The sequence below is a fragment of the Urocitellus parryii genome, chromosome 6 (genome assembly GCF_045843805.1).
Source record: "Urocitellus parryii isolate mUroPar1 chromosome 6, mUroPar1.hap1, whole genome shotgun sequence".
Classification (NCBI taxonomy): domain Eukaryota; kingdom Metazoa; phylum Chordata; class Mammalia; order Rodentia; family Sciuridae; genus Urocitellus; species Urocitellus parryii.
The window spans coordinates 96,555,417-96,582,988 of NC_135536.1; the positions used below are offsets into that span (position 1 = coordinate 96,555,417).

The window sequence follows — 27,572 nt, forward strand, 5'->3', positions numbered from 1 at the left end:
AAGAGCCCAGGTAGCCACCATTTATTTACCTGGTGATGCAGCCCCTAAAGAGAAAATGTTTGATGGGTCACACAACTGGCCCAATGTGGTATTAAAACAAAGTAGACAGAAGTCCTTTAGCTTGGGGTTGTTTCAGTACCCCAACACAAGCAAGCCAAAATTTAACTTAGAGTTATTCCTTGTAATTAATTAAATTAGGGGGGGAAATAATCTAAATAGACCTTCAGCCAATCACCAAAAGCCAACTAGCTGTTAGTTCTATAACTAGGAACTTTCCACCAAATCATACCCCAAAAGAAGTAAATGTCTGTAGCCAATAAAATAAGTTATTTTCTTTATTTCCATGTTCAGCCTACAAAAGCACACTGCTTATGTTGTTGACATGGAGCTCTTTGAATCTGTTCTGATTGTGAGTATTACCTGATTCATGAATCCTTTTGAGTATTACCTGATTCATGAATACTCAAAATAAACTTAAATAAACTCCATTAAATTAATTTGTCTGAGTCAATCATGGTGGTACACTCCTGTATCCAGAAATTCGGGAGGCTAAAGCAGGAAATCACAAGTTTGAGGCCAGCTTCAGCAATTTACAAACAAAATAAAATACAAAATAAAAATTACAAAGGGCTGGGTATGTAGTTCAGTGGTAGAGCACCCTTGGGTTCAATCCCAGTACTGTAGAAAAAATGGAAGTTTTTTAATATTGATAGTCATTATGGTTTTAGGAAAAAAAAATCAGAAAAATTGTGATTAGTTAAAAGAATCACAGGATACTTATGCTTTGGCTAAAAAAAATTGAAGTGAAAATGTGTATATAATGTAAGTTGTATACACGCATAAAAGTTAATTTTCTTAAACTATTACAATGTGAATCACTTCTTATGTTATTCTTTTTAAAATTTAATTATTTTTAGTTGTAGGTGAACACAATATATAGAATATGTTATTCTTTTTTTTTAAAGAGAGAGAAGTTTTTAATATTTATTTTTCATTTTTCGGTGTACACACAACTTTATTTTATTTTTATGTGGTGCTGAGGATTGAACCCAGCGCCCTGCGCATGCCAGGCGAGCGCATTACCGCTTGAGCCACATCCCCAGCCCTAGAATATGTTATTCTTAATAAACATGTTTTAGTTACCTAAAAGTTCCTATATAGTCTGTACTCCACTCACTCCCAAACCCTCTGAGATCTTCTCCTATCATGATCTCTCTGTGCCAGAACTATGGCTTCTGTGCTGTTCCTCCTGCATACCCAACTTCTTCTGCCTCACTTCCTGAAAGCTCTTGTCTCACTTGTATCCATGGCTTGTTCCCTTTCTTACCCAAGGTTCTATAGAAATATCACTTTTTCAGTGGGGCCTTCATTGACAATTCCATCAAAAACACTACTGTCCTTAAGGGCCCTTTAGACTGGTTTATTTTTATTTTTAGTACTTAACTCTTTTTTGTGGGGGGGGGGTACCTGGGATTGAACTCAGGGGCACTCAACCACTGAGCCACATTTCCAGCCCTATTCTGTATTTTGTTTAGAAACAGAATCTCACTGAGTTGTTTAGCACCTCACTTTTGCTGAGGCTGGCTTTGAACTCATAATCCTCCTGCCTCAGTCTCCCAAGGTGCTGGGATTACAGGCATGTGCCCCAGTGCCTGGCTAGTACTTAACTCAACATGATATATATACAATTTGTTAATTATGTGTCCCCCACTAAAATGCAAGTTAGCTCTTTTGTTAACCAAGGATTTTATATTGTCAATTTAAAACAATGCCTGGATAGAACACACACTTAAGTAAATGTGTGTTAAATGAATGAAGGATGATCCAGCTTTGGACTAGTGAAGGAAAGCAATCAATGATCAATATACAGACCATATTTTTTGAACAGTCAGTGACCACTTAGACTTTAGGTGCCATAGACACTGTTGTCTGGATTGTTACAATACATATTTGAAAAAAATCTGGGTTCTATAATTCAACTCAATTAGCACAGTTTCATCTAGGTAACCTTGTTTCTTAAGAATGCTTATTCCACAAATGACATGTTCAAAGCCCACTCTGAGATTTCTGTGAATTACTTAATAATATTCTTGTTCTTTCTACTTTCATTACCTAAGCTCAGTTTTGGAATCATCTTATCTATCTGGTGCCTGGTTTCTGTTTTACACGTGTTGACCCACACACATGTGGACCTTTTCCTGTTTTCTCAAAACCTCAGCAAGTAACTTGTATTTTATCAAATTTGACTGAGGTTTTAGGGAAGTGGGGGAATTCCACTTACTGGGGGTAATTTCAGCATTTACATCAAAGCAACACAAATAACTGTAGGTGATTATTAGAGTCCTATTTATTGAATGTTTCTGGGATCCTTTCCTATTGATTTATTCACTCTAATAGCTTCTCTTCCTTTTTCGCCTCACATTCCTGCCATCCTCACCCTCAGATTATCAGGGCACTCCAAATTTTTGTTTGCTATCTACTTTCAAACTCAGATCTAGATTTTTCTTTGCTTATCTAAATCCAAGAAGTATTCAACAGAGTGGGGGGAAAAAACCTTATTTTAAGACCCACCCTCAAAAGACAAGTGCATGTTTTCACTTAGTTATCAAAAAGCTAAGACTTTGTTTATTCACTAGACCCAGGTATTAACTGTTTATTTCTTATGATCATAAGTCTTGCATGTTTGGGGCAAGTAGTGTATAGCTTAGGTTTTAAAAAGAGAGAGAGACAGAAATATATTTTTGCATGTATTTCATTGTAATGTAAAGAAAATTAACATTTATTGAAAGACTATTATATGTGAAACACCGTTGGTCTGGGTGCTTCTATTTATTCGTTACTGTTTTTGAACACATATCTAGGACGGTTTCACTAAAGACATTTCAAGCAACTTTATGTTAACAGATAATCGGAGGATCCAATCACCTTTTTCTGCAGTTATCTCGGTCAGAAAGTTAAGAACTCTTTTGTTTTTTTAAGACCGGGCATTTAAGTGACTTAAGTGCGTACATGACAGTGTTTTAGGATCAAGCCTGTTCTCCCATCACAGCTTGGCTTCGGGAATGTTTAGCCAAAATATCGGGTGATTCAAATCCCCCTTTCTATTTTTTTTCTAATTTTCAAACTGAGAAAAATTCGTAAAGATGCAAGAACACAGCTTCGTTCGCGGCAAGACCCAAGATGAGAAGTGACATTAGGGCGAATTCCTGGAAACGGGGTGTGCCGATGGTGTTGAGGGCATCCGCTGACGTTCATGATCCAGAATGTCTGGAGTGCTTCCGCCTTCTACAGCGCGGGCCTCACTGGCAGAGGCGGGGCGGGGGAAAGGGAGGAGCCACGGCCACGCACGCTAAGCTCCGCCCCACCGTGACGTTTAGGGACGCGACGCGTCGCCACGCAATGCAAATCGGGAAAAGGGGATGAGCTGGGCTGGTTTCCGTCGGGATAGCGAAGGCTAGTTCTCCTCGGTTTGTTGGGAGATGGGCCTGTGGCAGGGAGGCCGGCGTTCGTGAAGTACGCCCGGCGCTACGGTGAGTGCAGGTCAGGTCTCTGGCCTTTGTTTCATGGGGATTCGTCCTCGGTGAACCTTCTACCCTTCCACTAGCTGTTGGTCACCAGGGAGATTAGCCCTGCCCGCGGAGATGGGACGACCCCAAGAACTGGCTGGTAGAGGAAAGGCCCAACCTCTAACATTTCCAGCTGCCCACCTAGGTTGCCCAGAAAGTTTCGTGTGGTTTTCCGGTCCCAGAAGGTGGCCTTGACCATTTCTTCTTTCGCATGGACACTAAGATCCAATTTTGACCTCTTTCCTCATTACTCCGTTTTCTGATTTTTTTTTTCTGTGTATCTACAATCCCAGGTCTTACTACAACCCCTGACAGTTTACAAATTCTTCCTGTGCCCCAGCCACACTTGGTTTTAGTGAAGTGAAAGCATGAGTTCAATAAGCTAATCAGAGTTAAAACTGACTTCCTCTAGCAGAAGGATTTCTTTAGAAAATATACCTAATATCCTAGATTGTGTCACGGACAAGTTAATTTCACCTCTACTGTACCGAGGAAATTATTAGAATCCTGGATTGCAGTTATGTATTTATACATAAAGCTGCAGACTACACTCCTGGGTTTATTTCCTCCAGTTTATCCTTGTGACCTTGAATAAGTCACTTAATCACTCACAAAATATTTACCTGACTCTCAGAGGTGTTGTAGAGCCTCAGGAATTTAATATTTGTTAAGTGCTTTAAGGGTTTCAGATCAAAGAGATGTCTACTAGAGAAGGTTTACTCTTTTTTTTTTTTTTTGAAGCTGCAGAGCATCCTTATTTCTGTATATATCTTGCTCTGCATTAAAGATGTCAAGTGATAATTGTTAAGAAGTGTTCCTGTTGTAGACTTGTTCTGCGGCTTTGCAGTATAAGCAAATTTTTCATTTCATCCGAGTCTGTTTAAGATTCACTGTTGAGTGTCATTCATGATAGTTTCTCATCATTACAATAAGGTGATGGCAGTTGTTGTATATTTTTATCAAACTGGTATGGCTGCGTGAAATAATGTATTCCTCTTCTTGTGACACATTATGTGTATCTTTAAAATTAGTAAGAATCCTGCCACACATCTGTCATTAATAGAATTTTACATGGACATGTATTTTATTTGGGAAAACTGCATAAGAAAAACAAAAATATTTTAAAGGTGCTTTGAAAAACATTTTAAAATATATTTACTTGAACTTTATTAATTATCATGGGCATTTGTTTATTGATGTGTACATAGTGGGAAAGTACCAAAATGACTTCTTAAAGCAAGATACTTGAAAAATAAAGTCAGCCTATCAAATTTTTTAAATAAAATATCTAGCATTTGACTTTATTATGTGGTTTTCTATATGAAAATGCAGTCATTTTTGTAGAAGTCAAAGGAAAAGAGCCCATTCAAATATTAGTTGCTAATAAAATTAAATATAATTAAGGAAACATTTGAAAAAAAATGTATTTTATGTTCTAGCTACAAGATTCAAGGCCACCCTGGACAAAAAAAATGAGACCCTGTTTCAGTAAAAAAAGGAAGAAGTTTCACTATTATTCCAGTTGCCTTTTGCTGCATCATAAGTCAGTCAAAAACAGTAGCTTAAAACTACAATTTAGTATCTCTCATGTTTTTTGTGGCTGACTGGCCTTAGGTTATTCTCACTTAGGGTTTCATGAATTTGTAGTCAAATAAGTTGCTAGGGTTGGAGTTAACCTGAAATCTCAACTGGATTCCTGGCTCACTCACACGGATGGCAATTGATGTTGGTTGGGAGTTCAACTGGTGTGCCTACACATAACTTCTTAGTGTGTCTTGAACCTCTTACAGCATGATTGCTGGAGTCCAAGAATACATGTTTGAAGACACAGGAAGAATAAGCTGCTAATATCTTAAAAGCCTGGACCTAGAAATTGTCACAGCAGTATTTCCAATATACTCTACTAGTTAAAGCAACCAAAGAGCTGTGTCCCCATCAGAAGATAGACTCCCCACATTCCTGCTTTTTTTTTTTTTTCCTTGGTGTTGCTGGGGAACTCAGGGCATTGCACTTAATAGGCAAGCACTATACTACTAAGTTATACCCCCAGCCAGATTCCTACCTTTTGAAGCAAAAAATACCGAAGAATTTGTGGCCATCTTCATTTAGCTCACTGTAATTTTGATGACAAGGTTGTATTGGACTTATATTTAGATTTCTATAGTCAATGAAGAATAAGGTACACTTTTAATTTCTTTCATCATAGTGCTTTATATCTTTATGGCATATTAAAAATTTTTAGAGAAAATTATCTCTATATATTTTAACTCAATACAGATGGCAATCCTATAGAAGCAGAGAGATTGTTTTTATTTCATTTTGCAGATACAAGTAAACTGGAAATGTAGTGGTGTGTGGGTTAGGGGAATTTAAGGAATTTGCTAAACAACATGCGATTAATGAATGGAAAATAAAACTAAGACCTACAACATTCCCTTAGTATTAAATGTATTAGTGGTAAATGGTAAAATTTTATATTAAACGTATTAGGAATTCTGTACTTGAAATCATACTAATTCAAGTGAAACAGTACTAATATACAGTGAATTAAGTCAGTGTTAACTAAGTCTCATTTCTTGACTAACACAGTACACTTTAGTTTTTTGTAAGACTGAACTCTCTGGAACACACCAATAATGAGCAAATATACATGTCTTTCTATTATAGTGAAATGAAATTGTTACATATTGTAATACTATTTTCAAAATAACAGTCTGAAAAAAGTTATAGGCATAGGACTCCTGGAGCTCTTATTTTTAATTTCTCAATACAGAATCTTTAAATGAAAAGGATTTCATTCTTTTATTAGGTTGGAGAGTATATGATTTAAGATGCTGATTTCAGTTGGAAATAAGTTGTCATCTTCCTATCGTTGCTTCTAGAAATATTTGTTGCTATCTTTTCTTTATGTTCATGGTTCTTAGTCTTGGCTGAACATTAGAATTCACCCGGGGAGCTTTTTTATAATATCTATGTGTAGAGCCCCTCCCTGAAGATTCTGACTTAACTATTGAGGGATAGGATCTGGGCCTCAATATTTTTTAAAAGTTCTCAAGGTGATTTTAATGTATAGCTAGGACTAACAGCCATATCATTTTCTTTCTTTTGTTCTCCCCCACTCCTTTTTTGGGTACATAGTGGGGTATGGTTCCCTACTTACCTACTTTGCAGCTATTTTAAAAAATTGGGGAGCAGGGCATAGTGGCAAACACCTGTAATCTCAGCTACTTGGGAGGCTGAGGCAGGAGGACTGCAAGTTTGAAGCCATCCTGGGCAATTTAGACTCTGTTTCAAAATAAAATTAATAAGGCTGGGGGTGTACCTGGGTTCAATTCCCAGTAACCTCCTCTTCCAGAAAAAAACACACAATTAAATAAAAAAAATGGGCAAATAATGAAGGAGAAGATAAAAGAAATGGATTAAAGTTTTAAGTGTAGCCAGACATCTAATTTAGAAAATCTTTTGTTTCTAGGAATGGTCCCTAAACAGATTTTGAGTTGGTTTGCTAGTTCCTTTATTTTGGCACTAAGCATTACCATTATTTACTTGTCTTTCATAGTAAGGGGTAGAAACTCTACTGTATATATGTATATATTTTTGTATTCTTTGTAGCGCTCAACATTGTACCTCATGTATCGTAATGTTTACCATAATGTCTAAATGTTTACTATATTTAAATTTGTTTATGTTGTTTGTGATTAGACCTAGGGATAATTATTTCACTCTTATTTCCCCCCCCCCCCCTTAGTATTTTAAGAACTCTGTAAAACTTTCTTGGAATTGTCTTTCCTTGGTTTCCATGATACCGCACTTTCCTGATTTTCCTTCATTGTAATGACTCCTGCTTTTTTTTCTGAATATTTTTTCCTTTAGACTCACCAGTTCTGGATCCTTCAAGTAAATTGTCAGCTGAATAGAAACAGCTCATTTCCTTGATGATTTATTCTCCTGATTTTTGTTACTACTACATATGATGTCTGTTTATTTGTTTTTTAAAAATGTATTTATTCTTTTATTCTTTTTTTTTTTTTTTTGAGTTGAGGATCTTGCTATGTTGCCAAGGTTGTCTCCACCCCTGGGTTCAAATGATCCTCCTGCCTAAGCCTTCTGAATAGCTGGGACTACAGGAATGCACCACCATGTCCACTCAGCTGATGTCTATGTTTTTAAAAGTACTATAGAAGTTTTAAAATATACTACACAAAAAATGAAGAAAATAGAATTGTTCTAAACCAAATCCTAGATAGCTTCATTTCAGTGTCACTACTTCATCATTTCCCAAATAATTGGGATTATAAAAATTAACATTAGTGCCTTAATAGTTGATACACAGATTTAATGTCTGGTCTTTCAACTACTTTGTAATTAATTACATATTTATACCTGTGTCAAGCCATCTTTCTTTAGACACCATTCTCTTTATCATTATGTACTTTCCTGTAAATCAGTGGTTCTTTCTTGGGAGTAATGTACCTCAGGGGATGTTTGGCAGTGTCCAGAGACTTTTGGGTATTGGCTTTAATGGGAAGAGGAGGGATGCTACCAACATCTTACACTCTACAGAGCAACCTCCCACAACAGTTTTATCTGGTTTAAAGTGTCAATTTTATTAGGTTGAGAAATGCTGCTATAAACGGATCAGTTTTTAATCTACAGTATTATTCATTTTTTGTTTACAGCATTACCTTCTTCACGTTTCACAGGGGAGGAAAAAAGGGGCCGGGGAGAGGGAGGGAGATATTGAGCTTATCTGTCTATAAGCAAAACAATACTCATTTTAATCAGTATTCTACCAAAGCGTGTTTCTGCCTTTTTGTCTTTTTTTTTCCTGCAGTAGTCTTCTAGCTGTTCTTTTCCATAGTATCCTTGTTCCTGTCTGTTTTGAATACAACTTGCATAATCTCCGATTTGACCACACTGAGAATATTTTTTTTCATCAAGAACTGGCTTTTATTGCCTGCTGAGTTAAACAGTTTTGGATGGCTTCAAAAGTCCTTCACAATGTTACTATCTCCTTATCTAATATAATTTAATTATTATTGTTACCTAACAGTTATTAAGTGTTGACGGTGAGGACTACCTAGGTAGGTGCCAGGGATACAAAGACATCAGTGGATTCCCTTGATCCAATTGATTATTTCTCAATAATTTCTACAGTATACCTCATTTTTCTCCTGTTCTAATTTCTTTCTTTTTTTTTTAAAAGTTTATTTTTCCATGTTCACATTAAGTGGAATCATACTGGCACTTGGGGTTGGGATTGGAGAGGAAAGACAGGGCTTTGTCCTCGGCATCCAACCATCTTTTTTTTTTTTTTTTTTAAAGAGAGAGAATTTTAATATTTATTTTTTAGTTTTTTCTGCGGACACAACATCGTTGTTTATATGTGGTGCTGAGGATCGAACCTGGGCCGCATGCATGCCTGGTGATCGCTCTACCGCTTGAGCCACATCCCAGCCCCTCCTGTTCTAATTTCTGATTTTGTATCTTTGTTCATGGTGTTTCTCTTTTGAAATGCCCTCTTTTCTCACTCTGTTCTTAGTTAAATCTTATCTTTGGGGCCAGTTTCTTTCTCTGCCTCATGTCTGCATACTTGTCCTTTGGTCCAAATACCACACTGAAGGAACAATACAGATAACAAGCAGTTTAGGGGTCAGACCAAACAGTGAACTCCAGGAGCTAGATCCTTCAGGGACAGAGAAGTGAAACTTAAGATGACTTTTGAAGGAAGAAAGGCCAGCATGAAAGATGAGAGTGTACATTCTGGATTGGAAGCAGCTTTGTCTTTTCTAGTTATACTGAATTTTCCTCACCTCGTGACTTTCCAGTTACTAGAGTCACAATGTATAGTGTAACAATTAATTTGTGACTTATTAATGAGTATTAATTTGTTCTTGGCAACTAGACAAAGAGATATGTAATCTGAAGGCCTATTCTCTATGTCCCCTAGAGTAGTGCTATTCAAAGTAGCCAGTCTGAATCATTTAAAGTCCTTTCCTTCAGTGTCAAGATAAAAGCCTGCCCTATAATGTAAGTCAATGCACTGTTTTCTATGGTGAGAAAGTCTTGCTACTATAAAAAGGTCAATGTGCTTAATTGATGTACATTCTATAACAAGCTTCCTATTTTATCAGGAGTGTTAACAAATACTTTTCCATTGGTCTTTGGATGACATTTGAAGTAGCATTACTGTAATGAGAGAGATTAGAATGTTTTAAAAAATTATAACCTCTAGTAAGAAATACATTTTATATTTTAATCCAGTATTGTATACATATGTTTATATACATTGTATCAGTTTGTTTTCTGTTACTATAATGAGTCATGTGAGGCCAGATACTTTATAAAGAAGAGAGGTTTGTTCAGCTCACAGTTTTGCAGTAAAAAGTCCAAATAGCATAGCACTGGCCCTTGCAGAGGCCTCCCTAACTGCATCACATTATAGTGGATGACATGTTGGGAGTGGGTATGAGAGGGAGAGATCACATGGTGAGACAGGGAGCCAGAGAGGTACACTGGGGACTCACTGGGGTCCTACAAGTCCCTCATGCCTCATACCTTCCAAGGGAAGTGCCCACTAGGCCCTACCTCTTAAAGGTACCAGCACCTTTCACTATGTGTGCCATACTCCTATATTTTCTATTTTGCATATTTTTAAAATGCTAATTGCAATGTCATGAATTTTGTGGTTGGGGGGTACCAAGGATAGAATCCAGAGATGCTTTTTACCATTGAGCTACATCCCAGCCCTTTTTACTTTTTATTTTGAGACAGGCTCTTATTAAGTTGTTGCTGAGAGTCTTGTTAAGTTGCTAAGGCTGGCCTTGAATTTGGCAATCCTTCTGCCTCAGCTTCCTGAGTCACTGGGATTACAGGTGTGAGTCACTGAACCTGAGTTGATGTCATGGATTTTAAAAACACTGTCTTCAAGCATTTAGCACATTGATAGACATAGTATATGCTTAGAAAATGGCAGAAGTTTTAGCAGTAATTAAATCTTTTTTTTTTTTTTTTGGTAGTTGTAGTTGGACAGAATGCCTTTATTTTATTTGTTTATTGTGATGTGGTTCTGAAGATCGAACTCAGTGCCTCATGCATGCTAGGCAAGCGCTCTGCCACTGAGCCACAGTCCTAGCAGTAATTAAATCTTGAGAGAGGATTGACTCTTCTTAATACTTCATGATTATTGTAAAATGTTATTTCATCAGTACTTAGTTCTCTGTGTCATTTTGCATTGAAGAGTGTGGAGTGGATTATATGAGATTTAAGAGATAGCCAGAGTCTCAGAAGATAGAAGATACAGTACTGAGTACCAAGTACAACTGTCTGAAGAGCAGATATGGGAAGAGATGGTGGGTGACCAAGAAAGACAAAACTCTTATTGTTACTGAGACCTTGACAGTGGCTGTTGTAAAGCCCCAGTTAGGATATCAGGACCAATTTAGTGACTGTGAACCTCAATTTTCACTTTTATGTTTTTTTAGAGAAGACTTTTTAATCATCATTTTGTGGTTCAAGTCATCTAATCTACCATCTGTTTGTGGAAAGATTCAGTGTTGTCAGGATCTTGCTTTTAGACTAACGCTGGAGTTCTTAATCTTTGTTAGATTTACACATCTCTAATATTTTTTGTTTTTAAAAGAATTTTTTCTTATGTATACTTATTTTCTTTAAATTTGTGATTTTTTGAAGCATAACATAGTGTTACTGGGTTATATTATTATATTTAGTTTGTTCTAGATCCAAACAGAGTCCATAAATTAACATCCGTAGCTAATGAACATGTATTCTTGAATAGGAATCAGTTGGCTTGCCATTGTTGCTACTGCTTTTTTCTTTGTTTTAAACTATTACAACCAAAATAAGGAAATTCATTTAGTTATTTTGGCATTGATTTATTTATGTCAGTTCATATTGAGTTTTCTTTAATGGCAAAATGCAGATGACATAAAAAACATAATAATTATGTTTAGGTTGGATATGTTTCTTTTCTTTCTCATTTGATTAAGGAAAAAAAAAACCTTACCCTCTGTTTGACTTCTGCATTAGCATGTGCTTGTGGAAGTGAAAGAGCAATTAAAACAATGCTGGAAGTATTTTTAACACCAGCATCGTAATTCCACGGTATAACATATACAATTTTGTAAATAAAAATAGAAGCAACTGGTTCTTTGGACTTTGGAGAACATTGTTGAACTCTTCTAAAAAATCAAATAAGGACAGAAAAGGCAGCTTAAAAAGTATAATTTTTCTCCTAGAAGCTCTTGCCAAAACCCTTGGTGACATCATAATGTTATCCCTGTACTTTTCTTCCTTATGTCTAATCATTTTGCCAAGTTCTGTCATTATACCTTTGCAGTGTTTCTTGTATCTGCTACCTCCCATTCCATTTCAGCTGCCCTAGTTCTGACCTTCGTCATCTTTGCCTAGGATCATTAACTAGTGTTTTTCCTATTTCCAGTCTCTTAAGCCTAATTTTGTACTCTGTTAATTTGGATAGCATAACTCTCTTCAAGATCTTTTTGTGGCTCTTCATTACCAATGCTTCAGTGTGACATTCAAGGTCTTTTTAAAAAAATCTGTTTCAAGACTATTTTTTCAGGTTTTGCTGCTTAGTAGATCTTGTTCATTCTCTGTAACAGCTAATTTCTAAAGATATGTTTTACTTTCTTAACTCTTTCCTCATATTGTTCCTTACCTCTATTGGAAGCTTTCTATCATCAGTATATCAACTGCTTTCTCTTTTGTGGTCACTTCCAAGATCTCTGTAGTCTGTAGTCATACTTAATTTTTTCTCTTAATTTTTCTTATATTACATTATTTGTACTTATAGTATGTTATTTATAACTCCATAGTTTGATATCATAGTATATTGTATTATATTGTTGCTTATGCTTTATCTTTAACATTAATTTTTGTACAAAGTTATTTGGGTCCTTGAAGTTTTTGTTTGGTGACACATACGGTCTTGCCAAGAATCCCCATTTGGCGAGCTCCCCTGATCTGCCCCATCTGCAAGCATTCCTGCTATGCATACACACATATCACAACTTAATTGATAAATTGATACATACCTAGCCATTCTTCCTCTTATCTTCATTTTTTACTACCTGCTCTATCTTCCTGTTCAGAATTTGCCAGAGCATACAAGGAAACAAAAAAATGTCACAAAACATCAAAGACCTTTACAAAGTAAACTAGAGTACATTAATGTTTTCTGGTAGAAATAAACATGTTCTTTTTTTTCCTAGCTCTGTATAATATGGCCTTGCCTACAACTTGCTTTTTTTTTTTTTATAACCTGATATTATCAGTGAGAAAAAAGTATTTCTGGATGAAAATTTCCTCTACCTTAATGTAGTCTTAATAGAAGAAACTGAAAAGCTCTTATTCTTCTTACTGCTGGTTAATTTAACAGCTAAATTTCCTAATAACGCAAAATGATACAAATAATTCATTTAATGAAAATTTGAAAAAAAATTGTTTATTAATACTTTATGTTTTTGAACTCCCCAAGTAGATATTCAAGATCATTTAAAATTAACTCTGTTTGCAAAGAATACAGTTTAGAAGTTTTTGTTGATTTGTTTTGTTTGCTTACTTATATATAGGTTTGAACCTAAGAACCTAGGACCTTGCCCATGCTAGGCAAGTGTCTACTACTGAGCCATACACCCAGCCCAAGAGTTTTTTAACTGCTCTTTTGCTTTATTTTGAGTGGGGAAAATTAGTAGAATTATTTGTTTTGTTTCAGGAAACAACTATTTTTCATTAAATACACCACCCATTGTAAAAGTGAATAAGTAAAGATTATTCATCATGCCTGCTGTAGCTTCAGTTCCTAAGGAACTCTACCTCAGTTCTTCACTAAAAGACCTCAATAAGAAGACAGAAGTTAAACCAGAGAAAATAAGCACTAAGAGGTATGTATCCTCTGCTAGTTTGATTGAATCATATTAATTTTAGTTCATTTCCTTATTCAAGTTAGATGAATAGTCAATTTAAAGTTTATTTGAAAAATAATACCATCACATGAATACAGTAAGACTTTAGAGAAGTTCTTAACTTTATCTTCACAGATTATATATATATTTTGCTTATATGCATAATAACTGCTCTCTGGACAGTATGTATAGTAGATCATATGTTTAAGAGACAAAGAATATTGAGGGTTTTATAAACCATTGTCTTTTCATAAAACATTGTAAAATGATGTTTATTCTTGTTACTACACATGTGAGTTATGGTGCTAGCATAATCTTTCTTTGATCAAAAGAGAAGTAATAGGTAGTTTTTGTTCACTATTCAGTAAGGTATTATCTTGTGTCAGTTCAACCTTGGCTTTTAACTTAATGATTTATTCTGTGTATTTTTGTTTTTGAGGATCCATCTACCTGCAGAGGCAGGGCTAGAGATGATGCCTTCTTGATAGAGATTACAGAATCTGGCCTGAATAAAATATAATAGTCATCTGGTTATTTCAGTATTTACTGGAAATATAATTTTGCTAAAAATAATATATCAATAAAATTGTAAACCAGTTAGTTATATCTCTGTTAAGGGACAGAAGACAACAACAGAACTTTTATTCTGAATTTATTTTGACCAACAAAGGAGATTAAGAGATAAATAAGTAACCACATTATTATAGAATCAAAAATGAGTTTTTCAAAAGCAAAGTGGACCTAGACACCATATTCCCCATATTTTGGGAAAGCAGACTTTATAAATTAAGGGGGAAAATAGGTGCTTCATGACAAGATACATAGGAGGGTCTCAATATTGATGTGTATGATCTCAAATGGACCAATAAATAGATGTCCATGGAAACCTATGAATGCACAGGGACATCTTAATGAGTCATTTTTTTAAGGGAAATAAATTGATGGGAAGAAAACAAAACATCAAAAATTACAAGAGAAAGGTAAAAACGCTTAAAAAAAGATCAGGAAAGAAAAATCCCAAAATGAACTGAAATTTCTAAATGTTACCAAGACAAAAATGGGCTTTTTTTTAATATATATATATTTTTAAGATAACCTTTTTGGGGAAGATTAAGAGGGATTGTGTATTATTTCTTAGGGGCTAAGTTGGTGGTATTGATGGATGACAAGGAAAGCAGTTCTATTTAACTCCTGTATGTAACTTTCTAATAGGAAACAGTGGGAAATATAAAGCCACTTTTAAGCTTTCTCAAAGCTGAAGGACAGAAGGATTTTTGAAATAGGACCTAAAATGGGTCATTCCTTTCTGGCAGTGTCTGACTTATATCTGAGATCACCCGTACCCCAGAGGAAGTGGTTTAAGTTGGTTACATCCAAACATATCTAACTATGTACCAATTGAAGTAGTTCAACCTAAATCATGAAATTTACTCTATCAAGGTTATCTGTGAATTTATATATGACCTATAATTTTTTTCCCAAATGTCAAGTATTTTAATTATTTTTCCTCTTAATTTTAAGTTATGTACACAGCGCCCTGAAGATCTTCAAGGCAGCAGAAGAATGCAGATTAGATCGTGATGAGGAAAGGGCTTATGTTCTATATATGAAATATGTGTCTGTTTATAATCTGATCAAAAAAAGACCTGATTTCAAGCAACAGCAGGTACCTTTTATTTTTGCATTTTTATTTGCTGTTTCTGCATAATGGAATGATGGATTTCCCCTATATGTTTTAATAACAATGATATTTCTTTTCCTTTCTGCCGCCTCTTTTTATTTTTCACCTTGTGGTGCTGGGGGTTGAATCCAGGTCCTCAGTCATACTAAGCAGGTGCTGTACCAATAAGTTGCATCCCTAGCCTAACAACAAAATTTAGATCACATTATACAACGTCAAGTTCCAACTCTTATATTGATAGAAAAAGCAAACTAAAGATATGTTTTATTATTTTTAAATATATATGTATGTATATACATGTGCATTCCCATATGCATGCACTTTTATTTTACCTTGGATTAGTACAAGTTTATAGCAATATATAGACTCATAATCTGCTTTCTGTTTTAATAAATTATTGGCAGGTCAGGTGGAAGTGGAAGAATTGAGTTTACTCATGTGTTAAATTAGATCTCAGCTTATAACATTAATACTGATCACTTCTAAAACCCTTTAATTTTAAATTATGTTCTGTTCTTGATTTGTTGAATAGGTGTTGTTGACCTTTCATTTGTTGAAGCCATGGGTAGTGATGGAGGATGGAGGCAATGTAAATGAAGACTAGCATAGGTGTTGATGGAGAAAATGGTTTCATTTTTAATTGTACTAGAAACAGGCAAAGAATGTAGAGGTCATATTAAGAAAGAGGAAGTATGTTGTATTGGTTTCCACTTTTTTCTCCTTTCTCTTCCTGCTGGGGATTATACCCAAGGCCTTAAGCATGCTAGGCAAGTGCTCTACCATGTAGCTACATCCCCAGCCCTGGTTTCATCTTAGGAATGATTTTGCTCTCACATAATAGCAAAGGGGTGTCTATAGATTTACTAACTGATAAGAAGCTATTCTTAATATTCAGATTTTTATTTTACTCTCTGGTGGTCAAATTGCCTTCTCATTTAAATTAACTTATAACAAAATTTCTCTTATTTGAAGTTACCTTTTTTTCCCTAGAATAGCATGACTAATATAATTTGTTTTGGTTGTTACTTAAGAGATAATTTTAATGTTGTAGTTAATGTTGATAAGTCATGTTTTTCCCCACCAGTGAAATTATGCTGAAAATATTTTTTATCAAGTTTTAGACCTAGTTTTTGAAAAACTGTCCTTTTGCATTTGGAAGTTCATCTGCTTGTTCACAAATTGATGAATTACTCTGGCCATGAGAGAAACATTTTTATTTATTTATGTATTTTTGTGTTGGGGATTAAACCCAGGATACTCTACCACTGAGCTACATCCCCTGTCCTTTTTTTTGGTGGTGTTCCTCAGCCAAACACAGGGCCTTATATGCTTCAGGCCAGCGTTCCACCATGAGCTGCTTCCCCAGTGCCCCCATCCCTAGTCCTTTTTTATTTTTTATTTTGAGACAGCTTCTCATTCTGTTGCTGAGGGTCTCACTAAATTGCTGAGGCTCATCTCAAACCTTGCAATCTTCCTGCCTCAGCTTCCTAAATTTTTGGGATTATAGGCAAGAGTCACCACACTTGTTAGAGAAAAACATCTTTTAAGATTTTTAGACATACTTATCTGCAGATGAGAAGCAGAGGTCTGCCTAAATTCAAACTTCTTATATGCTGGTTAAAATCTGTTAATATGGAATTGCCTAAAGAAAGTGTAAACTGGGTGCAGTGGTGCACACCTGTATGTAATACCAGTGACTTGGGAAGCTGAGGCAGTGGGATTGAAAGTTGGAGGGCAGCCTCAGCAATTTAGGAAGACCCTGTCTCAAGACAAAAAAATAAATAAAAAGGGCTGGAGATATAGCTCAGTGGTAGAGTGCCCCTGGGTTCAATCCCTGGTGCTGCAAAAAAACAAAACAAAGGCATAAACATTGCTTACTAAAGTACATTTTAATTAATTAATTTTTTTTGATACTGGGGATAGAACCTAGGGCTTTTCAGATGCTAGGCAAGCTTTCTATCACTGAGGTAAGTCCACAGGCCTTTATATTTATTTTTAGTTTTATTTTGAGACAGGATCTTGCCAAGTTGCCCAGACTGGCTTCAAACTTGTGATCCTCCTGCCTTAGCCTCCCATGGAGCTGGGATTATAGGCATGCATCCCCCCACCCAGCTATTTGCGATTTGAGATTTGGACAAATCTGATGTTTGCTTTTTTTTGCCTTTGTGATAGGGCTATTTTTATGTACTAGTTTACTATTTTATGTACTAGCTTCCTTTTTGTTATAGTTTTAGAAGCTAGTGGTTGTTTTTTCTTTGATGAGGTTGGGAATGTTTTTCTAGCTAACCTTTTTTCCCCTTGAGCAGGTTGGGAGTAAATTTTAATTGATAAAGAGATTTTTCCATTCCCACAGTGTCTGTTACATTTCCAAAGGGAATATGTAGGTGAAAGTGGCAGAAGTTCAGGTTAGGAAGCTGCCTGCAAAGGCTCAGGTAACCTAGACTGTTACTTTATATGCTACAGTTATTCAGTTCTTGGCTTTCAATAAAAGGATTATTTTCATTTGCTCTGTCTAGAGTTCTTACAACTGTTTTTTTGTTTGTTTGTTTGTTTTTGTTTTAGTCTAACCTCTCCAGTGTACCTCAAGTATGTGAGGTATTAAATTTAATTCACTAAGTATATATTGCCCCTTAATTAGGTAGGGACAGAATATGTCAATTTCTTCAGAAACTTGTATTTTTCACTCTTTATACTACCAAATATTTAAGATTTAGGTTAAACTTAATTTAGCAAACTTTCTCTAGTAAAGGACATAGTACCTTTATAGCCTGTGCATTGGAAAAAATCAGAAGGTATTGTGGGGTTTTTTTAAGCATGCTAATGATATGAGGAGATACTTTTGGAGACATTTGGAGAATAAATTGTACATTTCTGTGGGTGAAAAGCTTTTCAAGGTGTCTCAATTATTATAATGCTTTTATTTAAAAAACATTGCTTTATGTAAGCACCATGTTTTTAGTATTTTTAACATCAGTGCTATGTGCAGTACCCAGTACTAATGGTATGGCATGGTTTTCCTGTAATTTTAGGAGTACTTTCATTCAATACTTGGACCTACAAACATCAAAAAAGCTATAGAAGAAGCTGAAAAACTCTCTGAAAGCCTTAAACTGAGGTACAGACATTATTATCAAATCTTGAAAAGAATGTAAATTTAACTTATAAAATATTTGTCCATTTAAATCTTATCATGTGTAAAATATCCAAGTTCCTAGAATTAAGATTTCTGTTAACTGGGACACAGAAATTAAAATATTTTCTATATCACCTATAGTTCATATGTTACTATCAGTATTTTTTATTGAAATTTTAAAAGTATTTAGAATGATAGATTGTAAAGGTAAGTGTTGGTATATATTAAATTAGAACTCAGGTCCAATTTTTTTAAGTTAAAATATTTGTAAATTTCTGATTGTATTTTTCAGAAAAATTTAATTCTTCACATGCTCCATGTTATACTGTGCTACTGGATACTGGTCTTAAGGAAATGAAGTATTTACTCTTACTTTTCATTTGCCTATAATTGCAAAAGTTATTTATGTTTACAGAAAGATCTGATTCTGGAATTTGCTATGACTGACTTACCAGGCTTAAAATGATTACAGATGTTAAATGGTGTGTTTCAGTTTTTAGTTTATTGCTATTATAGACAACTTAATGGTGTCATATAGATCATAGTAAATAAATTTCTGCCCACATCTTGCAGCATAAGAATTCTTGATGGATAAATTTAAAAGCATTCCTAGTAATATGACATATTGAGGGGAGAACAGTGGAACTGGTTTCAAGCAATACACGCTGCCAGAGCCTGGCTAGTGAAAAAGGGCATACTGAGAAATTAACAACACAAATAGTAGAGAGAAGAGGGAAACCAGAAGGTTTAATCAGGCCAATGTATTTATGGTTTGAACTTTCGTTTCCACTGAGAATGTATCATATTACTTGTATTCTAAAACATTATTTTAAAAATAAAGATTGAAACTTTTTTTTGTTGTTGCTGGGAAGCAAATCAGGACCTTCCCCCTGCCAGGCAAGTGCTCCACCACTGAGCTATGCCTTTAGCCCCTGAAACATGTAATTTTTAAAAGACAAAAACACCAAAAATTAAATACTTGAGTTCAGGTGGCGGGATTATTATTTTTTAAAGTATTTTTTTAGTTGCAGCTGGACACAATATCTCCATTTTATTTATTTATTTTTATGTGGTGCTGAGGATCGAACCCAGTGCCCCATGCATGTGAGGCAAGTGCTCCACCAGTGAGCTACAACCCCAGCTTGGGTGGCAGGATTATTAATAATGTATCTATTTTAAAGTGTTTATTTACTATTGATATTCTATTGTTTTTGTAATAAAGAAGAGAGGAAAATCTTGTGGTTGCTGAATTCTTCAGAAGGCAAATTAATAAATGTGTGATGATTCACACAGAAGTTATGTAGGTTAAAGAAGATCTTTATATAACTCTTTTTAATCTTCATAACTATAACTTATTACTGGGCAAAGGGACCTTGATTATAAGATTTTTAAAAACTTCTAGTACAGTGAATCTTGACTATGAGTCCATTTTGTTGCCTGTATTTCTTTTAGATAAATGTGCAGTGTTCAAGTGAAGAGAATTGTTTTGCAGAATATAGCATCAGGGCTGGGGATGTGGCTCAAGCGGTAGCACACTTGCCTGGCATGTGTGCGGCCCAGGTTCGATCCTCAGCACCACATACAAACAAAGATGTTGTATCCGCCGAAAAATAAATAAATATTAAAATATAAAAATATATATATATATATAGCATCAGAACATACATATAAAAGCAGATACTTCTTGAAAAAATGACAACTTTTTTCTTTAAAAACTCCGTTCTTATGAAGGAAATCAGTGAGAACGATTCAATATTCAAATATTTACTTTTTTCACAGTAATGGAATGGCCTATTTTACAATAATGTTGTTATTGCTTAATGAGCTCTTAGACCCCAGTTCTAAGGTTTTTGAATGTACACTGGATTTTTCCTGATTTGTAGATTGATTTGTATCTAGATGGGGAGAATCATTTCATTCTTGTTTTTCTCCCTAAATGTCCTTCTCTTGCTTCTTGCCGTATATGTTTGGTTTTTTTCATTGACATTTAGAGCAGTTCTGTATTAACATATCTATCTTTTCATTTATCCTTACTAATTCTCTAATAAGTCAAACACAGAGCTCTTCTCCTTTTAAGTTTTTGAAATCTGTACATAGTTAGGATTTCCCTTTCATCAGGCCAGCAGTCTGAGAAAGAAATTCGAAACTATTCTGTCTAAATTTTGGAAGATATATTTTAACTTTAAGATGAAAGTCCTAGACACATTGGGTAAAATTTTCTGTCTGCTAGTTTGCCTGGTCATCTAGTATCATGCAATGTCTTCCCTCTCCTAGCAGGCATAGTTCCTGATTCCCAAAACACTTGAACCAAAACACCTAATTAGTATATGGAAAACATTTCAGCATGATTTATCATTATGGAATATTTGTTTAATCATTTATTGATTTACCCACTTCTTTCACATCCATATTAGGGGTTCTCTTAGATTTAATTTTTACCAACTCTGGTGGTATCAGGATTCTCAAGAAATTAAATAAGCAGGTAAAGGAACCAGAAGTCTGTCAGATGACGAGCAAGCCTTGACATCACTTCAGATTACTAATTGAGGCTCTGAAGTGGAAGCATCATCAACTGTATTTAAGTGGACTTACCACTCTAATGTAGAAAAGGAGAAAACAGCAAGGTAGGGAGTGAGATGTGATTATATCAAAAAGAAAACAGGACCTGGGCACAGTGGTGTACACCTGTAATCCCAGCAACTGAGGCTGGGCAGGAGGATTGCAAGTTTGAGGCCAGCCTCAGTAACTTAGTGAGGCCCTAAGCAACTTAGCAAAAAAATAAAAAGGCCTGGGGATGTAGTTCAGTGGTAAAGCGCCCCTGAATTCAATCCCTGGTACCAAAAAAAAATTTTCTTTTCAGGAATAAAGGGAATCTTAAGTTTCTTCATTTCTGCCAGCCTGACTGTGCTTACTTCTTAGGGCAGACAGTTCACATACTGTTCCAGCATAGAGTACTACTAGAGAAGAGATGTAGAGCAGTGGGTAAGTGTGTGGAGCCAGACTCCCTGGGTTTGAATTCCATTTGTACTTACTAATTGTGTGATCTTGGGCAAGTTACTTTAGTCTCCCTCTGCCTGTCTTTTCATCTGTAACTGGGATAAGAATAAATTCCACCTCAGAGTTTTTTTAATGCATTAAGCAAATTAACACACATACAAACACTTAGATTGATGCCTGGTGTGTAGTGGATGCTCAGTAAGTATTTGCTGTTGTCATTAACAATGGAAGCAGCCTTGTTCTGCAGCAGTGTTCTTTTTGGCTTTCTAATGACTTACATTAATGAGTCTAGGTAAAACATCTGCACAGTTTTGTTCCTCGTCCCAAGTCTTTCATTTCTGTTTTGTAACTGTAAAATAGATGTTGGCATATGAAATAGGCAGAAAAATCTGGAGTTGCTGTTTCATTGACATAGCCAGTGATGGTACTTGCTTGTTCTTCTGTCAGCAAGTTTTCAAACAGTGCATAGGGAAATTGGGGAAGCAAATACAATAGGAAGGGTGGTCCCATTGGAGATTTCAGAATCCTTATATCAATGAATATTGTTTGATGAACAGGTGTAATCTGGTGAAACCTCTGCTTTTGTAAAATCCTATATGAAGTTGTTCACTTTTATTTCTATTTATTTTATTTTAACATGGATTTTTATAAATCTAATGGCATATTGTTCTCTCTGCAGAGTTTTATAATTTATTTGGAAATATTTTAAAATTTCCCTTGTGATTTTTTTCCCCTTGATCCTAGGATTGTATAGAAGTGTGTTGTTTAATTTCCAAATATATGAGATTTTTCTAGATATCTTATTGATTTCTAATTTAATTTCACTGTGGTCAGAGATATTCAGTCTCTTTAAATGTATTCTTATACTATATCTCAGCATATGGTCTATCTTAGTGAATAGTCTTATATGTACTTGAAAATTGCAGTTGTGAATAAAGTGTTCTCTGTGTATTATTAATCCATTTTGTGTCAATACAATGAAATACAAAGATAGACTGACTTTGTAAAGTAAAGAGGTTTATTTAGCTCATGGTTTTGGAGGCTGAAAGGTCAAATAGCATGGTGCAGTCTTGGGCAAGGACCTTTCTGGTCTCATAAAGCCATCAATATTCAGTCATAGTGGTCCCACCACAATGACTTTATCTACTCCTAATTATCTCCCAAATGGCCTACCATTAAATTCCATAGTCTCATTAAATTTCTACCCAGTGGGGATTAAATTTCGTCATGAGTTTGGTGGGAGAGTGGGTTCACAAACAATTTTTAAATTATAGAACCATATATGTGTCATTTAGGTCAGAGTGGTTGAGTTTTGGTTAGATCTTCTCTTATCTTTTTTGTTTTTTTTTTTAACTTATTGAGTTTGTGGGGATATTATTTGTTTGTTTTAGCCAAGTTGTAACAGTTACTAAGAGAGAGTGCTAAATACTGTATTTGTTTTTCTCTTTAATTCTTTCAGTTTTTGTTTTATGTATTTGAAATTCTAATTCTAGGCATGTAAACATCTATTGCTATTATAAATTCCTGATGAATTGGTCTTTATTTAGTTAGTTATTTTTTGCAGTAATAGGGATTGAACCCAGAGTATTACACCACTGAGCCACAGCCCCATGATATTTTGAGACAGGTTTTCACTAAGTTGTTAAGGTTGGCCTCCAACTTGTGTTCTTCCTGCCTCAGTCTCCAAGTCACTGAGATTGTAGGCTTGTGCCATTGTGCCCAGTTTGAATTGACCTTTTTATCATTATATCCCTCTTTAAATCTGGGAATATTCTGTATTCTGAAGACTACTTCAAGGTTACTTCAGTTTTTTTGTATGTGTATTGTTTGCATGTTTTTCCATTTCTTTGAGCTTTGCCAATATCTATTCTTAAGAGCATCTCATGTAGATATCATATAATTGTATCTCACTTTTTCGTTCATTTTTGACAGTTTCTGTCTCTTTATTGGTAGTGTTTTATCTATTCACATTTAATGTAGTTTTTGATGTGGTTGTACTTAGCTCTGTCATTTTACTATTGTTTTCTTTTGTGTCATGTGTTTTTCATAGTTTCTTGCCTTTGAATTATTCTTTTTTGAATTCCATGTGATCAACTAGCTTTTAAATGTATTACATTCTTAAAAAATAGGTTCTCCAGGGATTTCTTTCATTTGCAACAATATAAATCTGTTTACCACACTTTATCCTTTATGCATTAGTTGTCACATATGTATACAAACACTAGAACCTCCCCCAAAACAGGGTTATAATTTTTGCTTTAAACATACATATGTGTTTTTAAAAATTAAGAGAAAAAAATACTCCTTTATATTCTCCCTTATATTTACCATTTCTGGTATTTTCTATTTCTTTTAGATACAAGTTCCATCTAGAAACATTTCCTTTGGCCTGAAAACTTCCTTTAACACTTCTAGTAGTTTGTTGGGAACAAATTCTTGATTTTTGTTTATCTGAAAATATCTTTATTTCATATTCCTATGTGTGTGCAGGAGCATACTCCCTCCTCTTTCCCTCCTTCCCTCTCTGTCCCTTTTTTCCCCTCAGCACTGGAGATTGAGCCTGGAGCCCTTCTGTTTTTATTTTAAGATAGGGTCTTGCTAAATTGCCTAGGCTAGCCTTGAACTTGTGATCCTCCTGCCTAAGCTTTGCAGTTGTTGGATTATAGGCTTGTACCACCATGCCTGGCTTCATCTTTATTCTTAAAAGATATTTTTAGGATAACAGGATTTATCCTTTCATGAATTACAGGATTCTGGTTTGATAGGTCCCCTTACTTCTTCTAATACTTTAAAGCTATTCCAGTGTCTTGTGACCTCCATTGTTTTGTTTTGTTTTTTTGTTGTTGTTTATTTTTTTTTAAGTTGGACACAGTACCTTTATTTTATTTATTTATTTTTATGTGGTGCTGAGGATCGAACCCAATGCCTTGCACAGGCTAGGTGAGCACTCTACTGCTGAGCCACAACCCCAGCCCTCCATTGTTTCTTAATAGTCATTAAGATTACTTGCAAGTAATGTGTCATTATTTTATGATTCAAGATTTTCCCTTGAACTTTGGTTTGCCCATGATGTTGGAAGGTTGGTTTTCTTTGTATTTTTCCTGTTTGAGATTTACTCACATCCCCATATATGTAAATTAATGTCTTTGGTCACATTTGGGAAGTTCTTGACCACCATTTCTTAAGTATTTACTTTTTTCCTGTCCTGTTTTCATTGTCTTGCTGGAACTCCAGCTATACATATGATAGACCTTCCTATTTTGTCTATCAGATCTCTAAGTTGAGTTTGTTGTTCTCCTTTTTCCCTTCCTCCTCCTTTAAAATCGTTCCCTCCTTTCTTTAGATTGGCTAATGGCTAATTTGTATTACTATTTAAGTACTCTCATCTCCAGTTTTCAGGTAGGTGAGTTTGGGGTTTATTTTGGGGGGTGGGGTGTGTTTCCCAGATATGTGTTTCAATACCAGAATTTCTGTGTGGTCTTTTTTATGGTGACCATGTATTTGCAGAGATTTCCTATTTGTTCGTTCATTAGAAGAACATTTTAAATTTATATCCTTCATCTTCTTTGAGTTTTGTGTGCTAAATCCATCATCAGGGTTATTTCAGAGTCAATTTGCATTGTTTACCATTTCTCTTTAAGTGTGGTCACATTTTCTTTTTTCCTTGTATGTCCAATAACTTTAGAAATTGTGAATGATACATGTAGAGGCTCTGCATCTATTTATTCCTCTGAAGAGTGTTGATTCTTTTGTTATTATAGGCAGTTTACTTGGTTAGACTCAAATTTTTAAGCTCTGTCATGATGAAATGTCTTTTCAATTCTTTTAGATTTAGCTGAAAGAAAAACTTATCTCCTAAGTGTCTGCCCTGTACAAGGTTAGTTCAGGTATCAATTAGAGATTTAGTTCCAATTTGTACAAAGAAATTGGAACTCTGGCTCTCTGGAATTAGGATTTCTGTTGGAGTTTTAGCTGCTTCCAGCATCAACAAAGGTATAGTTTTTAGGTGTTCAGCTGTAAAAAATGGGAATCTCACTTTCTTCAAGCATCAACACCTACTTCTTGCCTGATTATGGTTGCTATCCAATTTTTATATGTTGTCCGGAGTTTGTAGTTTCCTTTGATCTGTTCAGTACAATAGGAATTACTAAGCTATTACCAAAAATCAGAATACCCCCATCTTTTTTATTTTTTTTAATAAGCACTGGGGATGGAACCCAGGGGTACTATGCCCTTGAACTATATCCCCACCCCTTTTTATTTTTATTTTGAGGCAGAGTATGGCTCAGGAACTTGGGGCCTGTAATTTGTGGTTCTCTTGCCTTAGTCTCCCGAGTGGCTGGGATTACAGGTAGGCTCTACTACACCCAGCTCCCATCTTTATTTTTTTGAAGAGAAAGGATGGTTTGTTTTTTGTTTGTTTGTTTACCGGGGCACTTGACGCTGAGCCACATCTCTAGCCCTATTTTGTATTTTAGAGAAAGAGTCTTACTGAGTTGCTTAAGTGCTTCACTTTTTGCTGAGGCAGGCTGTGAACTTGAGATCCTCCTGCTTCAGTCTCCGAGCCCCTGGGATTATAGGCATGTTCCACCGAACCCAGCGGTAGAATGGTATTTTAAAAAACAGTGTGAGATAGTTATCATCACCATGTTTTTATCAAATCTTAGTGATCATTTCAACCACTGAAATAAATTATTCAGAACTAATTGCTAAGCATAAGGATAAAAGTAGCTCAAGGATTTAGAGAAGCACCATTTTCCTTATACTCATTCCCCTTAAGAAATACCTCAGCCTTGTGTAACATCTAAAAGTTTAATTTCTTGTTAAGTGGGGGCTTATCAAATTGGAAATATCTTATTGATAATACATTTGGTCACTATTAGCCTGATGTTGGTGATGTGTGAGGAACAATTAGAAGACTAGAAGGCATTCTTAAATTAGGCTTAAAATTTAAAAAAAAATGTTTTTTTTAGATGTTGATGGACTTTTATTTTATTCATTTATTTATATGTGGTGCTGAGAATGAAACCCAGTGCCTCACACATGCAAGGCAAGCACTCTACCACCCCAGCCCTAGGCTTAAAATTTTTAATAAATAAATTTGGCAAAATTCTTTGAGTTGTCACCATTTCCTCTGTATAGTTATTTGAGAACTATACATTTAAGAGAGTATATAAAATGTATGTATATAATAAAAAATGAAAACTCTTGATTCATTTTTTATTGACCTTAGTCAATTGTTAATTATTCATTTTTCTTCCTCCTCTTCTTTCTTTTCCTCTCTTTCTCTGACTTAAACTTGAAACTCACAGACATTGCCAAATATTGCTGGTGATATTCAGGGCAAAAAAGATTATATAGGTTCTTGCTAACATACATTTCTTCCCACATTGCTTATAATCTCATAAGAAACCATTCCATAGTCCTTGGACATCTGCTAACTGTAGTTAGGATAGCTGTACTTCCAACAAAATGGAAAATTCAGTCCTCCTTTAAAAAAAAATCTATTGACCTTGATAATACTCCCTCCTCCCCTGTGGTGTTAATACATTTTTAAGTGGTCATTTAAAAATATTTACATGGGTAAATATTTGACATTTGTTTGTTTTGCAGAAAGAATTAGGGGTGCTTATAAATCTTGAATCATTAAAAGATTGAAATGGTACCAGGTGGGTGTGGTGGTACATGCCTGTAGTCTCATCTACTCAAGGCACTGAGGTGGGAGGATCACTTGAAAAAGGAAAAAGATTGAAAATAGAGGAATAGAGACAAGAACATTAAATTACTTTCAACTTGAGAATGTAGACTTTCAAGATTTTTTGGCAGTTTAAAATGAATGTACTGATAGCCGAAGAGGGCAAATATGTGAGCTGTGGTTTATAATGAAGCTCTACCAGAGTTAGATTGCAAATGGAGAGAGAGATTATACAGCCACAAAATACTTCCAATGCAGGATACTAAGAGAGGATACTAATTTTTTAAAAATGTGAACTCCTTTGCTTTCCACTCTCATGGTAGTAAAAGACATCTTGACTTCTTTTTTTAACTAGATATGAAGAAGCTGAAGTTCGGAAAAAACTTGAAGAAAAGGACAGACAGGAGGAAGAGCAACTGCAGCAACAGAAAAGGCAGGAAGCAGGAAGAGAGGATAGTAGTGCGTCATCTAAAGGTTCTTTGGAGACTATGTTGGATTCCAAAAACAAAACCCAAAGGGTATCTCAAATTTGTTGTGTAAAGTAAAAAGACTGTTT

At 35.1% G+C, this 27,572-nt stretch overlaps 1 protein-coding gene across 2 annotated transcripts in view; it reads left to right on the forward strand.

Moving 5' to 3' along the window:
* The first annotated feature begins 3,423 nt into the window (after nucleotides 1–3,423).
* The window catches only part of Usp8 (ubiquitin specific peptidase 8), a 58,032-nt gene continuing 33,883 nt past the window's right edge, over nucleotides 3,424–27,572 (forward strand). Inside the window, exons 1-6 of one of the 2 annotated variants that reach the window (XM_077799764.1) lie at nucleotides 3,424–3,530; nucleotides 13,321–13,489; nucleotides 15,032–15,176; nucleotides 18,221–18,306; nucleotides 21,244–21,306; nucleotides 27,372–27,451. In XM_077799764.1, coding sequence (XP_077655890.1) covers nucleotides 13,386–13,489; nucleotides 15,032–15,176; nucleotides 18,221–18,306; nucleotides 21,244–21,274 — 366 coding nt within the window. In that variant the 5' untranslated portion in view covers nucleotides 3,424–3,530; nucleotides 13,321–13,385 and the 3' untranslated portion in view covers nucleotides 21,275–21,306; nucleotides 27,372–27,451. Of the gene's footprint in view, nucleotides 3,531–13,320; nucleotides 13,490–15,031; nucleotides 15,177–18,220; nucleotides 18,307–21,243; nucleotides 21,307–27,371; nucleotides 27,535–27,572 lie in introns of those variants that run through there. The other variant, XM_026391831.2, reaches the window with a different exon arrangement.